Genomic DNA, 14198 nt, shown 5'->3' with positions numbered 1-14198 from the left:
GACTCCATCTCTATTTTATTAAAACCATTTTTTTTAAATAAAGAAAAATAAAAAAAGAAATAATACAGAGATATACTGTGTATCTTTCATATATTTTCCCCCAGTGGTAACATCTTGCATAACTATAGTACAATATCACAGTGAGGACATTGACTTTGATATAATTTCTGTGTTATTTTTCTCTCTGGAAGATCTCTCCAATGCTGAAAGTCGAGTGTTGATGTCCCCAGCTATTACTGCATTGTGGCCTATCTCTCTTTGTGGTTCTAATAATATTTCCTTTATATATCAGAGTGCTCCAGTGTTGGGTACATATATATTTAAAATTGTTATATCCTCTTACTGAATTGACCCCTTTATCATTATATAGTGACCTTCTTTGTCTCTTCTTACAGTTTTTGTCTTGAAATCTGTTTTGTCTGATAGAATATAGCTACTCCTGCTTTTTTTTTTGTTTCCATTGACATGGAACATGTTTTTCCATCCCTTTATTTTTAGTTTGTATGTGTCTTTGTAGGTGAAGTGTGTTTCTTGCAGGCACCATATCAGTGGGCCTTGTGTTTTCATCCATTCAGCCACTGTGTCTTTTGATTGGAGAGTTTAGCCCATTTACATCAATGTCATTATTGATAAGTAAGGACTTCTGCCATTTTGTTGTTTTCTGGTTGTTTTGTGGTGTTCTTTCTTTCCTTCTTTCCTTCCTGTCTCCCTTTAGTGAATGTGATTTTCTCTGTTGATATGATTTAGTTTCTTGCTTTTTATTTCTTGTGTATCCATTGTATGCTTTCTGGTTTGAGGTTACCATGAGGCTGGCAAATACTATCTTATAACCCATTATTTTAACCTGATGAGAACTTAACACTGCATAAACACACAAGCAAAAAGAAAACTAATAAAAAATCTATTCTTTAACTTTGTCCCCCCAACTTTTAAATGTTTTGTTGTTTCTGTTTATATCTTACTGTACTGTCTATGTCTTGAAAAGGTGTTGTAGTTATTAATTTTGATTGGTTCATTGTTTAGTCTTTCTACTTGGGATAAAAGTAGTTTACACGTCACTATTACAGTGTTATAATAGTCTATGTTTTTCTGTTTACTTGCTATTTATTACCTGTGTGTTTTATACCTTCAGGTGATTACTTATTGCTCATTAACATTCTTTGCTTTCTGATTGAAATACTCCCTTTAGCATTTCTTGTAGGACAGGTCTTGTGTTGATGAAATCCCTCAGCTTTTGTTTGTCTGGGAAAGTCTTTATTTCTCCTTCATATTTGAAGGATATTTTTGTTGGATGTACTATGCTAGGGTAAAAGTTTTTTCCTTCAGCACTTTAAATATTAGGTTGGTGCAAAAGTTATTGCAGTTTTTGCCATTACTTTTAATATGTCATGCCACCACTCTCTCCTGGCCTATAATGTTTCTGTTGAAAAGTCAGCTGCTGGATATATTAGAGCTCCCGGTATATTGTTTATTTTTCTTGCTGCTTTTGGGTTCCTTTCTTCATCTTTGACCTTTGAGAGTTTGGGTATTAAATGCCTTGTGGTAGTCTTCTTTGGATTAAATCTGCTTGGTGTTCTATAACCTTCTTTTATTTGGATATTGATATCTTTCTCTAGGTTTGAGAAGTTCTCTGTTACTATCCCTTTGAATAAACTTTCTACCCCTATCTCTTTTCTACCTCCTCTTTAAGGCCAATAACTCTTAGATTTGCCCTTTTGAGGCTGTTTAGACATGCTTTATTGTTGTTGTTTTTTTTGTCTCCTCTGAGTGTGTATTTTCAAATAGCCTGTCTTCAAGCTCACTGATGCTTTCTTCTTCTTGATCAATTATGCTGTTAAGACTTTGATGCATTCTTCAAAATGCAAATTGCATTTTTCAGCTCCAGAATTGCTGCTTGATTCTGTTTAACAATTTTAATATCTTTGTTAAATTTATCTGATAGAATCTTGACTTTCTTCTCTGTGTTATCTTGAATTTCTTTGAGTTTTCTTAACACAGCTATTTTGAATTCTGTGTCTGAAAGGTCACATATCTCTGTTTCTCCAGAATTGGTCCCTGTTGCCTTATTTCATTCATTTGGTGAGGTTGTTTTTTCCTGGATCATGTTGAGCTAGTAAATGTTCTTCAGTGTCTGGGCATTGAAGAGTTAGTCCATTCTCATGCTACTAATAAAGACATGCCTGAGACTGAGTAATATATATCAAGGAAAGAGGTTTATTGGACTCACAGATCCATGTGACTGGGGAGGGCTCACAATCATGGCAGAATACAAAGGAAGAGCAAAGGGATGTCTTACATGGCAGCAGGCAAGAGAGCTTGTGCAGGGGAACTCCCATTTATAAAAATCAGATCTCATGAGTCTTTTTCACTACCACAAGACCAGCATGGGAAAGACCCATCTGCACAATTCCATTACCTCCCACCGGGTTCTTCCCATGACCCATGGGAATTATTACAATTCAAGGTGAGATTTGGGTGGGGACACAAAGCCAAATCATATCATTCCTCCCCTGGCCCCTCCCAGAAATCTAATGTTCCTTTCACATTTCAAAACACCATCATGCCTTCCCAACAGTCCCCAAAGTCTTAACTCATTTTGGCATTAACTCAAAAGTCCACAGTCCAAAGTCTCATTTGAGACAAGGCAAGTGCCTTCTGCCTATGAGCCTGTAAAATCAAAAGCAAGTCAGTTACTTCCTAGATACAATGGGGGTACAGGAATGGGGTAAATACGCCTATTCTAAATGGGAAAAATAGGCCAAAATGAAAGGGCTACAGGCCCCATGCAAGTCCAAAATCCAGCAGGACAGCCAAATCTTAAAGCTCTGAAATGATCTCCTTTGATTCTATGTCTCACTTCCTGGTCATGCTGATCTGAGAGGTGGGTTTGTGTGGTCTTGGGCAGCTCTGCCCCTGTGGCTTTGCAGTGTATGGCTTCCCTCCCGACTGCCTTCATGGGCTGGCATTGAGTGTCTGTGTCTTTTCCAGGCACACGGTGCAAACTGTTGGTGGATCTACCATTCCGGGGTCTGGAGGATGGTGGCTCTCTTCTCACAGCTCCACTAGGCAGTGCCCCAGTGGGGACTCTGTGTGGGGGCTCCAACACCACATTTCCCTTCCTCACTGCTCTAGCAGAGGTTCTCCATGAGTGCCCCGCCCCTGCAGCAAACTTCTGTCTGGACATCCAGGCATTTCCATACATACTCTGAAATCTAGGCAGAGTTTCCCAAACCTCAATTCTTGACCTCTGTGCACCTGCAGGCTCAACACCATGTGGAAGCTGCCAAGGCTTCAGAGGGACTTGCACCAGCAGCAGGGGGGCTCTGGGCCCCAGCCCACAAAAACATTTTTTTTTTCCCCTAGGCCTCTAGGCCTATGATGGGAGGGGCTGCTGTGAAGTTCTCTGACATGCCCTGGAGACATTTTCTCCATTGTCTTGGCGATTAACATTTGGCTCATCATTACTTATGCAAATTTCTGCAGCCAGCTTGAATTTCTCCCCAGAAAATGGGTTTTCTATCGCATGGTCAGGCTGCAAATTTTCCAAACTTTTATGCTCTGCTTCCCCTTGAACACTTCACTGCTTAGAAATTTTTTCCCCTGGATACCCTAAATCATCTCTCTCAAGTTCAAAGTTCCACAGATCTCTGAGGCAGGGGCAAAATGCCACCAGTCTCTTTGCTAAAACATAGCAAGAGTCACCTTTGCTCCATTTCCCAACAAATTCCTCATCTCCGTCTGAGACCACCTCAACCTGGACTTTATTGTCCACACTATCACCATTTTGGTCAATGCCATTCAACAAGTCTCTAGGAAGTTCCAAACTTTGCCACATCTTCCTGTCTTCTTCTGAGCCCTCCAAACTGTTCCAACCTCTGCCTGTTACCCGGTTCCAAAGTTGCTTCCACATTTTCAGTATCTTTACAGCAGCACCCCACTCTACTGGTACCAATTTACTGTATTAGTTCATTCTCATGCTGCTAATAAAGACCTACCCAAGACTGGGTAATATATAAAGCAAAGAGGTTTAATGAACTCATAGTTCCACATGGCTGGAGAGGCCTCACAATCATGGTAGAAAACAAAGGAAGAGCAAAGGGATATCTTACATGGCAGCAGGCAAAAGAATTTGTGCAGGGGAACTGTAAGACTTATTCACTACCAGGAGAACAGCATGGGAAAGACCTGCCCCCATGATTCAGTTACCTCCCATTGGATCCCTCCCATGACATGTGGGAATTATAATTCAAGGTGAGATTTGGGTGGGGACACAGAGCCAAACCGTATCAGGTAGATATTGTAGTCTTCACTACCTGGGCTTTTTTGTACCCATCCTTCTTGGGAAGGCTTTCCAGATATTTGAAAGGACTTGGCTATTGTGATATAAGCTGTATCTGCTTTAGGGGGCACTCTAAGGCTAGTAATGCTGTTGTTGTTGCAAACTCATAGAGGTACCTCCTGGATGGTCTCAGACAATATCTGGGAGAATCTTCTGGACCCCAGGTGGAGACTCTTGTTCTCTTCCCTTACTTTCTCCCAAATAGAGTCTCTCTGTTCTGAGCCACCTAAAGCTGGGAGTGGAGTGCAGCTACCACCACTATGACTGTGCTGGGTCAGATCTGAAGGTAGCGTAGCACTGGGTCTTGCCCAAGCCCTGCTGTAACCACTCCCTGGCTACTGTGTATGTTTGCTCAAAGCCCTGGGCTCTACAATTAGCAGGTGGCAAAGCCAGCCAGGCTTGCGTCCTTCCCTTCAGGGTGGCAAGTTCCCGCAGGCCCTAGATGGGTCCAGAGGTGCCATCCAGAAGTCAAGGACTAGAGTCAAGCACCTTAGAAGTCAACCTGGTGTTCTATTTTACTGTGGCTGAGCTGACACTCAAAGCATAACTTGTAGTGCTTCCCACCATTCCTTCCCCTTTCCAAAGGTGGAGGAGCCTTACCCCACAACCACCATCACCATGTGCCATGAGGAGTTCTGCCAGCCATCCCATGTATGATTTATTTGATAAAAGTCTATAGATATGCCCCCTTACTGGCTGACATGCAAATAAGTAATTTGGAATATTTCCAAGTCTGCAAGTAAAGGTTCTGAAATACAGTATAGAATGACCACAGAGATCTATACCAAATGCTTTCTGATCCTAAACTAATTATGGACTTTGGGTTCTCTTTCACTCCCAATCTGTGTTCATATCAGGAGAGATATCCATCGTTTTCCTATTTTACTTTATTTAAAAAATTTTTTAAATTTTCTTAGAGACAGGTTTCACTTTGTCAGTCAGGCTGGAGTGCAGTGGCGTGGTCATGGCTCACTGCAGCCTGGAACTGCTAAGCTCAAGTGATCCTCTCACCTCAACTTCCCAAGTAGATAGGACTTACAGGAACATGCCACCATGCTCAGCTAATTTAAAAAATTTTTCTGTAGAGACAAGCTTGGTGTGTTGCCCAGGCTGGTCTTGAACTCCTGGCCTCAAGCAATCCTCCCACCATGGCTTCCCAAAATACTGGGATTACAGGTATGAGCCATCATGCATAGTCATTCTTCCTATTATAAAGGGAAGTAATTTTCTACCAGGCCTTGAAATATGGAATAAGAATTAGTCTTTGGGCTGTGGCATTAAGGGGAAGACCTGGTCCAAGAAGCAATTAGCAGCAGGCTCTTACAGCTGGAGTTAACCCTATATCCAATAAAGTGTTAGCCCACATACTGAATACCATGATGTCTATCCAATTAAGCGTGGCCTTAATATTGTGCCAGACATTCTTTTCCCTAAGTTTCTGGCAGTAATGTTGGTCTTTGATTTATATAAATTATTGTAAAATTAATTCTTACCTTCAAATTTAAGGCTTGAAAATAAATAGTATGCATTATAACCTACTTTAGTAGCATACTTAAGCATTATAAAAATGTTTATAGGCCGGGCGCAGTGGCTCACGCCTGAAATCCCAGCACTTTGGGAGGCTGAGGAGGGCAGATCGCAAGGTCTGGAGATCAAGACCATCCTGGCTAACACGGTGAAACCCTGTCTCTACTAAAAATAAAAAAAATTAGCCGGGCATGGTGGTACGCGCCTGTAGTCCCAGCTACTTGGGAGGCCAAGGCAGGAGAATTGCTTGAACCCGGGAGGCAGAGGTTGCAGTGAGCTGAGATCACACCACTGCATTCCAGCCTGGGCGACAGAGCAAGACTCCGTGTCAAAAGAAAAAAAAAAAGTTTATATGTTTTAAATGTTAATTTTATTCTAACAATTTTTATTATAGATAAATGCCAAGGTGCTTTAAAATTATCCCAAGTACATTTTATATTTATTTTACTAGAAACTGTAAGTTGTTTTAAAAATTCCTTTATGGACAGACAGATTCCTTCCTTCCCTCCCTCTCTCCCTCCCTCCCTTCCTTCCTTCCTTTCTTCCTTTTTTAGATGGAGTTTCGCTCTTGTCGCCCAGGCTGGAGTGCAATGGCACAATCTTGGCTCACTGTAACCTCCGCCTTCTGGGTTCAAGCTAATCTCCTGCCTCACCCCTCTGAGTAGCTGGGGTTACACGCACCTGTCACCATGCCCAGCTAATTTTTATATTTTTAGTTTTCTTATCAAGCAGCTAATAATTTGAACATAATTTTACTTACGATGTTTTTCCCAATGTATATTGCCTTTTTGTATGAGTGAATGGGATTGCAGGCAGCTGACATATCATAGAAAAATATTTTTTCAAGGCTACACAGTAGAGAAAGAAGTAAAAGTTATTAGAAAAGAGGTATGGCAAGACTGTTAATTGTGAGCACAGCTATTATGTATTTTGTAGGCTTTTCATTTTTGAGGCTTATTGTTTAGTTTAATCTTACATTTATTTTTCCAATAAACAGGGCACCAAGATTCTGTGTTACCCATTCAGCCTCAACAAAATATGCTAGTGCTGAACTGAAATTCTGGCACCTCCGTCAAGCAAAACCAAGGAAAGATATTGACCCTTTTCCACAAATGGCAACCCTCTTGCCATTAAGACCCAAATCTTGCATTCCACAGATACCTGAGATCCAGGTAGGGTGTACATTCATGCTATGATCTCTACTAAGTTTGTAGTAAAATACGTATGCTCGAGTGTTTGTGCACTGATAATTTTCATTATAAGCTTTGTTGTGATTGTTGCTAATGTACAAGCTGCAACATTTAGGAAATAAGAAAACCTGCCGTCTGTTCTCTACCAAGCAGCCAAAGTGAGCCTTTAAAAATATATAATCATGGCCGGGCACGGTGGCTCATGCCTGTAATCCCAGCATTTGGGAGGCCGAGGCAGACGGATCACGAGGTCAGGAGATTGAGACCATCCTGGCTAACATGGTGAAACCCCGTCTCTACTAAAAATACAAAAAATTAGCCGGGTGTGGTGGCGAGTGCCTGTAGTCCCAGCTACTTGGGAGGCTGAGGCAGGAGAATAGTGTGAACCCAGGAGGTGGAGCTTACAGTAAGCTGAGATTGCACCACTGCACTCCAGCCTGGGGGACAGAGCAAGACTGTGTCTCAAAAAAAAAAAAAAAAAAAAAAAAAAAAAAATATATATATATATATATATAAAATCATGTCACTCACCTTCTCAAAATTCTCCAGTGGTCTTCTTTTTCACTCAGAATAAAATCCAAAGTCTTTACACAGTTGTATAAGCTCCTGCTAACCCTCTGACTTCATTTCCTACCACTCTAACTTACTCCATTCCAACCACATTGGTCTCCTTGCTCTTCTCTGAAGACATCACAGAAAAATCTCCAGGGCTTTGTGCTTGCTGTTTGCCTTGCTTAGAGCACTCTTCCTCCAGATATGCAGATGGCTTTCCCCCTCACTTCCTTTAGCTGTCTGCTCAAGTGCCACTTAATCAGAGAGGCTATTCTTGAGGCTTATTATTTCTATATAAACACACTTACATAGAATAGCACACATGCCCTCCATCACCATCTATACCCTTTGCCCTCCTTTATTTTGCTTTACTATATTTATTACCATGTGATTTATCTATTTATTGTCTTTTACCTCCTACTAGAATGTAAAGAACTTTTCTTTAAGTGCATTTCACCAGTGCCTGGAACAGTGCCTGGCACATAATAGTTGCTGAGTAAGTATAAATTGAATGAATGAGTGAGAAGTAGCAATAGCTGAATTATAAGTTATGAGCATTTTTTCAAATGGGGAAAACAGTACAAAAATATAAAGAGGGAAAGTTCAAAAAGAGAAGAAAAGTTAACTAACTTTATAGAGAAGAAATAAATAACCCTACATTTTGGCATAGAGCTGCAGTAACTGTAGATATGACCTGTGTTTCAGAAGTAAAGAGCCTTATTAATCATAGTAGCCCTTAAAGGTGTTGCATGTTAACTGTTATTGGCCATATAGTCACCTACAACCTCTTAGAAAGATTGCTTTATATTCAGGATGTCTTATTTTAAAAGGCAGAAGATATATAATACAGTTTTTAAAGTTTTACTTCCACAAGCAGTGTTTTAGAGCTAGAGGGACCTTAACCCTGTCTGTGGTTTAACCATGGAAACATTAGAATCACCTGAAGAACTATTCAGACATACCAATGCCTGGGTCATGCCTTCAGAGATTCTGATTTAATTGATCTGGAATGGGTCAGGGTCACTCTGTAAAATCAGGGGGTTAGCTTACAACTGAAGTTCTCAACCCTTCCTGAACATTAGAGCCACATTTTATATCCTGCGGTTTATTAAGGTTCTCAGGTGATTCATACGTGAAACACTGCTGTAGACTGGTGGTTCTCAAGCTTTACCATTCAGAAAAGTCAGCTGAAGAGCTTGTTAAAATAGATTCCTGGGCTTCACCCAGAGATCAAAATCCAGTAGTTCTCGGGTGGAACCCAAGGATTCATTTGCTTTTCTTTTTTTCCTTTTTTTTTTTGGAGATGCCCAGGCTGGAGTGCAATGGCATGGTCTCAGCCCACCGCAACCTCTGCCTCCCAGGTTCAAGCAATTCTCCTGCCTCAGCCTCCCAAGTAGCTGGTATTACAGGCACCCACCACCACGCCCAGCTAATTTTTTTCTGTTTGTAGTAGAGACGGGATTTCACCATGTTGGCCAGGCAGGTCTCAAACTCCTGACCCAGGTGTTCTGCCCCCGCCTCTGCCTCCCAAAGTGCTGGAATTACAGGCTTGAGCCACCGTGCCCAGCCTCATTTGCATTTCTAACAAGCTCTCTGCCTGGTGATGCTCTTGCTGCTGCTTTGGGGACCACATTTTAAGTTAATTTCACTTTAGTGCACAAATGTTTCCTCATCTTGGAGCTGTAGTACAGGGAGCACATCATCTGATAACATATGAACATTTGTACAAACAACATTATTAAGCTGAAAAGAAAGGGAGAAGAAAAAATAAGTGACGTGGTTGATGAAAGGAACTTGAATAAGAGAACAATGCCAAATGAGTGGGCAGAGATTAGCTTGTGTGAAAAAGTGGTATAAACCTGACTTCTCATCTGTTGTTTTCATTTGACTTCCTGAAAATCATTACCATATGCTGTCATTGATGTTTTCTAGTTGGACAACTCATTCTGATCTCACTCTCTCTCTCCTTGGCAGAAAATAATGTAAGGAATAGAGCTCAATTCCATTTTATTTTTCCATTACAGAAACTAAGGTATAACTTATATACAGCAAAATTCACCCTTTTTAGTGTATAGTTCTATAAATTTGGACAAAAGTATACATTGTGTATCCACCATCACACTCATGCTGGAGAGCAGTTCCTTTATACCGCCCTCTGCTACAATCCACTGTGACCCTTTCTCAGGTTTTTTTGTTTCGTTTTTGTTTCCCCACCCATCCCCATCAGTTACTTTCTGGCTACTTCTAGCTTTCACCTAAGCCAGCAAGCTCAAAAAGTCTAATATAGGCCTTTGTCTATATGATAACGTTAATTTTTTTAAGAAAACTTAAAAAAATTATTGTAGTAGAAAACATAACATAAAATTTGTCATCTTAATCATTTTTTATATGTATGAGTTCAATAGTGTTAATTATATTCACAATGTTGTGAAACAGATCTCTAGAACTTTTTTATCTTGCAAATATGACTCTGCCCATTAAAGACCAACTCTCCTTTTTGCCATCCCCACAGCCCCTGGTAACCATCACCCTACTTTCTGTTTCTATAAATTTGCCTACTTTTGTATTATATACTTTAAATAATAGGCTCAGCCTCCTGTGGTAACTCTCATTTATAGAGTGTTGTTTAATGTCATGCTGTGTTCTGAATTACTGAAACAGATGTAAGCCCTTATATATGGGAATTTATATATAGAATATACTTGTTATTAATTTTCTTTATAGAATTCTTAAAAAAATTATTAGTAGTTATTACATAGAGTATATATAAGGTATTATTGTTTGTTCTGGATAATAAAACATTATAAGTATATTCCTTGCTTTCTTGCAATGTATATAGTATTCTAATGGAAGTTGACATATTGAAAAGTTTTGTATGTTTGTTTTTGAAATTATAAAAATAATTATAAAAGTAATAAAACTACTGTAAATTTGGAAACTGGAGTTCTGATCTTACCTACTTCCAGACAATTACTAACTTATTTTAGGCTGCTTCTGTGAATTTTTTGTTTTACTGTACCTAGACTTTTGTTTTCTGATTATCTCTTTTATCATAAGGATTTTTCCATGTGTGTCATCATTTTTGTAACTACTGCTTTTAAGTATTGTATAATGTTACATTTATGTATATCCCATTCTCCATTTGGACATTTAGTTGTTTATACTTTTTTTAATCCATGCGTCTCATATTCTGGATTTAAATTGTTAACTTTTACCATAAATAACTAAGAATGGGAAAAATGACCATGAAATAAATGCCCCAAAATGGAAGGAAATAGTGCTGTTAAGATATAGAGCCCTTCTTATGTGGACCAAGGGTATCTTTGTTTCATTTCCCTGCCCTGTGACTGCTGACACCCGCACCCTGCCCCCCTGCCCCCACACACAGCCCTCGCCACACATACATATATCTAGCTCTAATACCTGTTCAGTTATAGAAAAAAGAATAGTTTTTACAATGTTCTTTCTCCAGGAAAGAGTCTTCTTTCACAATGGTGGAAGTAAGGATATAAGCCTTTGGCTTCTCCTTTTTTACAGTCTAAATTGCTGTTTGATTCCACTTTGCTGCTTGCATAAAAGTAGGAGTTGGTGAAGGAAAAAATTTCTATTCTAATGGCAAGCATTGTAGGAGGCAGAGTGAAAGAAAAAGTACTCTAGTGATCAGAACAAATTTGAGGTATAGATGCAGAGCTGTGCTTTTTTCTCTCTCTTATTTTTATTTTGCTCATTATGTTACCATCTTTTAGAAAGAAGAATTCAGCTTATCACAACCTCCTAAATCTCCCAATAAATCACCTGAAGTAAAAACAGCAACTCAAAAGCCTTGGAAGAGGGTGCTTTTGTATCCAGGTTCTTCTAAGGATGATGTGATTGAGAAAGGGTAGGTGCAACTTTTTGTGTGTTAAGTGCTTTTCTGCAATCCTAAGAGTTTTAGAGAATTTAAAAACTAAACAGAAATAAAAAACTAGTACTTTGATATTTTTACATGGGTTCTTAATTTTCAGTGGTATGTATTAGAGGCTTATACTTTGCATGAATACTCTAAATTAGGAGTAGAGTTCCAGATATTAGTAATGTTAAAGAGATGATGCCTCTGATCTCCAGCTTCTCAAGACTTCTCTGAGAAGATTGCCCTCTAATTCTTTTTTGGCTCTATTCAATAATTCTGTATTTCTCAAATTTGAGAACTTATAAGACTCTCAAGAATATTGTCATTGTTACTGACCAGACACGGTGGCTCAGAGCTGTAATCCCAGCATTTTGGAGGCCAAGGCAGGCAGATTGCTTGAGCCTAGGAGCTTGAGACCAGCCTAGGTAATATAGTGAAATCATGTCTCTACAAAAATTTTAAAAAATTAGCCGAGTGTGGTGGCACGTGCCTGTAGTATCAGCTACTCGGAAGGCTGAGGGATGAGAATCACTTGAACTCGGGAGGCAGAGGTTGCAGTGAGCCAAGATCATGCCACTGCACTCCAGCCTGGGCAACAGAGTGAGACTCCATCTAAAAAAAAAAAAAAGTATGAAGTGTTTACCAGTGTCTTTGACTCTCATAAGCAAACCCTCAGGAAAAAGCAGCCTCAAATGCCGAAGTCATCTCTGTGAATTCTTATCCTCTGGGTTTTGGCTCAGTTATTCTTGACTACATTGTTAACACGCAGATGCCTTTAAGCAGATTATTTTTGTAAGTTTTTTCAGCTTGTCTAGTTGCCTTCTACCTGAGGTTGATCCAAATCACCTTCTCTACCATTTCCAAAAGTAGCAGTTAACGAGCTTTTGTGGCATTGACACTTTGCTTGCATTGTATAAATTAATTCTTTTTTTTTTAATTGCAACACCATTCTGAAGGCACATGTATCTGTTAATTCTTACTGCATCCCCATGAAGAAAGCATTCTCATCATTTTTCAAGTGATAAAACAAGTGAAAAGACATATAGTCATGAGTTGACAGAAAAGTTGAATTTTGAAAACTATACACTGTTATGGCTAGAGTATAGAGTATTACAGTGAAAAAGCAGGAGATGAGCTGAAAAGATAAGTGAGGTTCAGAATGTGCAATTTCTTATCTGTCATATTAAAGAATCTGAAGATTATTCTCTATGAACTCAAGAACAACTGGAGAGTTTTTTGTGTGTCATTTACTGAGATTATTCTTAAAAATTAGAAATATAAACATAATTCAAAAATAGTGGCATGCTATACACTTGTGCCTTGTTTTTTTATTTTAAATTTTTATTAAAATATCTTAGATTTTTTTCCATAACAGTGATTGTGCTATAGCAATAGATATACTGTAATCTATTTTGATTCTTATTCTTGTCATCTTGCCTCCTCCTATGTCTGCTTCTTTCATTTTATACCATACTTTGCATTTGTACTCTATTGATGGACATGACATTGTTTCTATTTTTTTTCTGTTACAAACAATGTTATAGTGGATATTCTTATACATTGCTCTATTTCATATATATATATATCCCCATAAAGAAAGCATTATCTTCATTTTTCAGGTGATGAAACAAGTGAAAGGACATACAGGCATGAGTCGAGAGAAAAGTTGGATTATTCAACATTAATTCAACAATTAATATTGTTGAATATATATATTATATATCATATATATGATAAATTCCTAAAAGTAGAATTTTTGAGTCAAAGTTCATGTGCTTTTTAACTTTTGCTAGATAATATCAAGTTGTCTTTCATAGGAGTTATAACAACTTATACTTCCTTTAGCATGTATAAGAGTGCCTTTTTTTAACCATTCCTTCACCAACGTAATATGCATTACCCTTGCTAAACATATATTTTAAAAACAGTATTTCTTATTTTGACTGAAGTTGAACTTTTTAAAAATATGTTTAAGAACTATTTCTACATTATTTTCTGTGTATTTGTTATTCTCAGAAGGAGGAAAAGCAGGACAGGAGGAGGCAGATGATTTTAATTTGGGGTGCTTCCTAGGTGAATGCTCCGGGGTATAGTACAGCATCTGGCACATAGTATGTGTTCAATTAATATTTGTTGAATGAAGGAATATAGAGCCTAAGGTACTCTTTTTTTTTTCTTTTTTGTTTTTTTGAGATGTCTCACTCTCTTGCCCAGACTAGAGTGCTATGGCATGCAGCCTTGAACTTCTGGGCTCAAGTGATCCTCCCACCTCAGCCTCCCAAGTAGCTAGGACTACAGGTGTGTGCCACCATGCCTGACTAATTTTTTTTTTTTGTAGAGATGGGTTCTCACAATGTTGCCCAGGCTGGTCTTGAACTCCTGGCCTCAAGCAATCCTCCCACCTCCCAAAGTGCTGGGATTACAGGCATGAGCCACCAAGCCCAGCCAGTACTCCAAGGATGAGATGAAACTGTTGGGTTTCAGTTTCTCTACATCTGAATTTTTTGTGTGTTGACAATGTGAATTTTATCTCAATAAAAAATGTAAAACTACATTAGGATATATATTGGGATACACATGTTCAAAACAGTTGAAATATAGGTTTGGAGCCCAGGAGACAGATCAATTACAAGTGGAAAATCGAGGAAGCATTACATTTTAGTGGGTAGTTGAAGCTGTGGGCATGGATGAGATGATCATG

The 14198-nt window shown here is 38.9% G+C and overlaps 1 protein-coding gene across 2 annotated transcripts in view; it reads left to right on the top strand.

The window, feature by feature from the left end:
* Positions 1 to 14198, top strand: part of RGS22 (regulator of G protein signaling 22) — a 159126-nt gene that overhangs the window by 54678 nt on the left and 90250 nt on the right. For both annotated transcript variants that reach the window (XM_003256057.4, XM_003256056.2), the window contains exons 10-11: positions 6864 to 7038; positions 11355 to 11488. In XM_003256057.4, the coding sequence (XP_003256105.1) occupies positions 6864 to 7038; positions 11355 to 11488 (309 nt within the window). The remainder of the gene's footprint in view (positions 1 to 6863; positions 7039 to 11354; positions 11489 to 14198) is intronic.

Source organism: Nomascus leucogenys, chromosome 16 (genome assembly GCF_006542625.1).
Source record: "Nomascus leucogenys isolate Asia chromosome 16, Asia_NLE_v1, whole genome shotgun sequence".
Classification (NCBI taxonomy): Eukaryota; Metazoa; Chordata; class Mammalia; order Primates; family Hylobatidae; genus Nomascus; species Nomascus leucogenys.
This window is presented reverse-complemented; position numbering and strand designations above follow the sequence as displayed.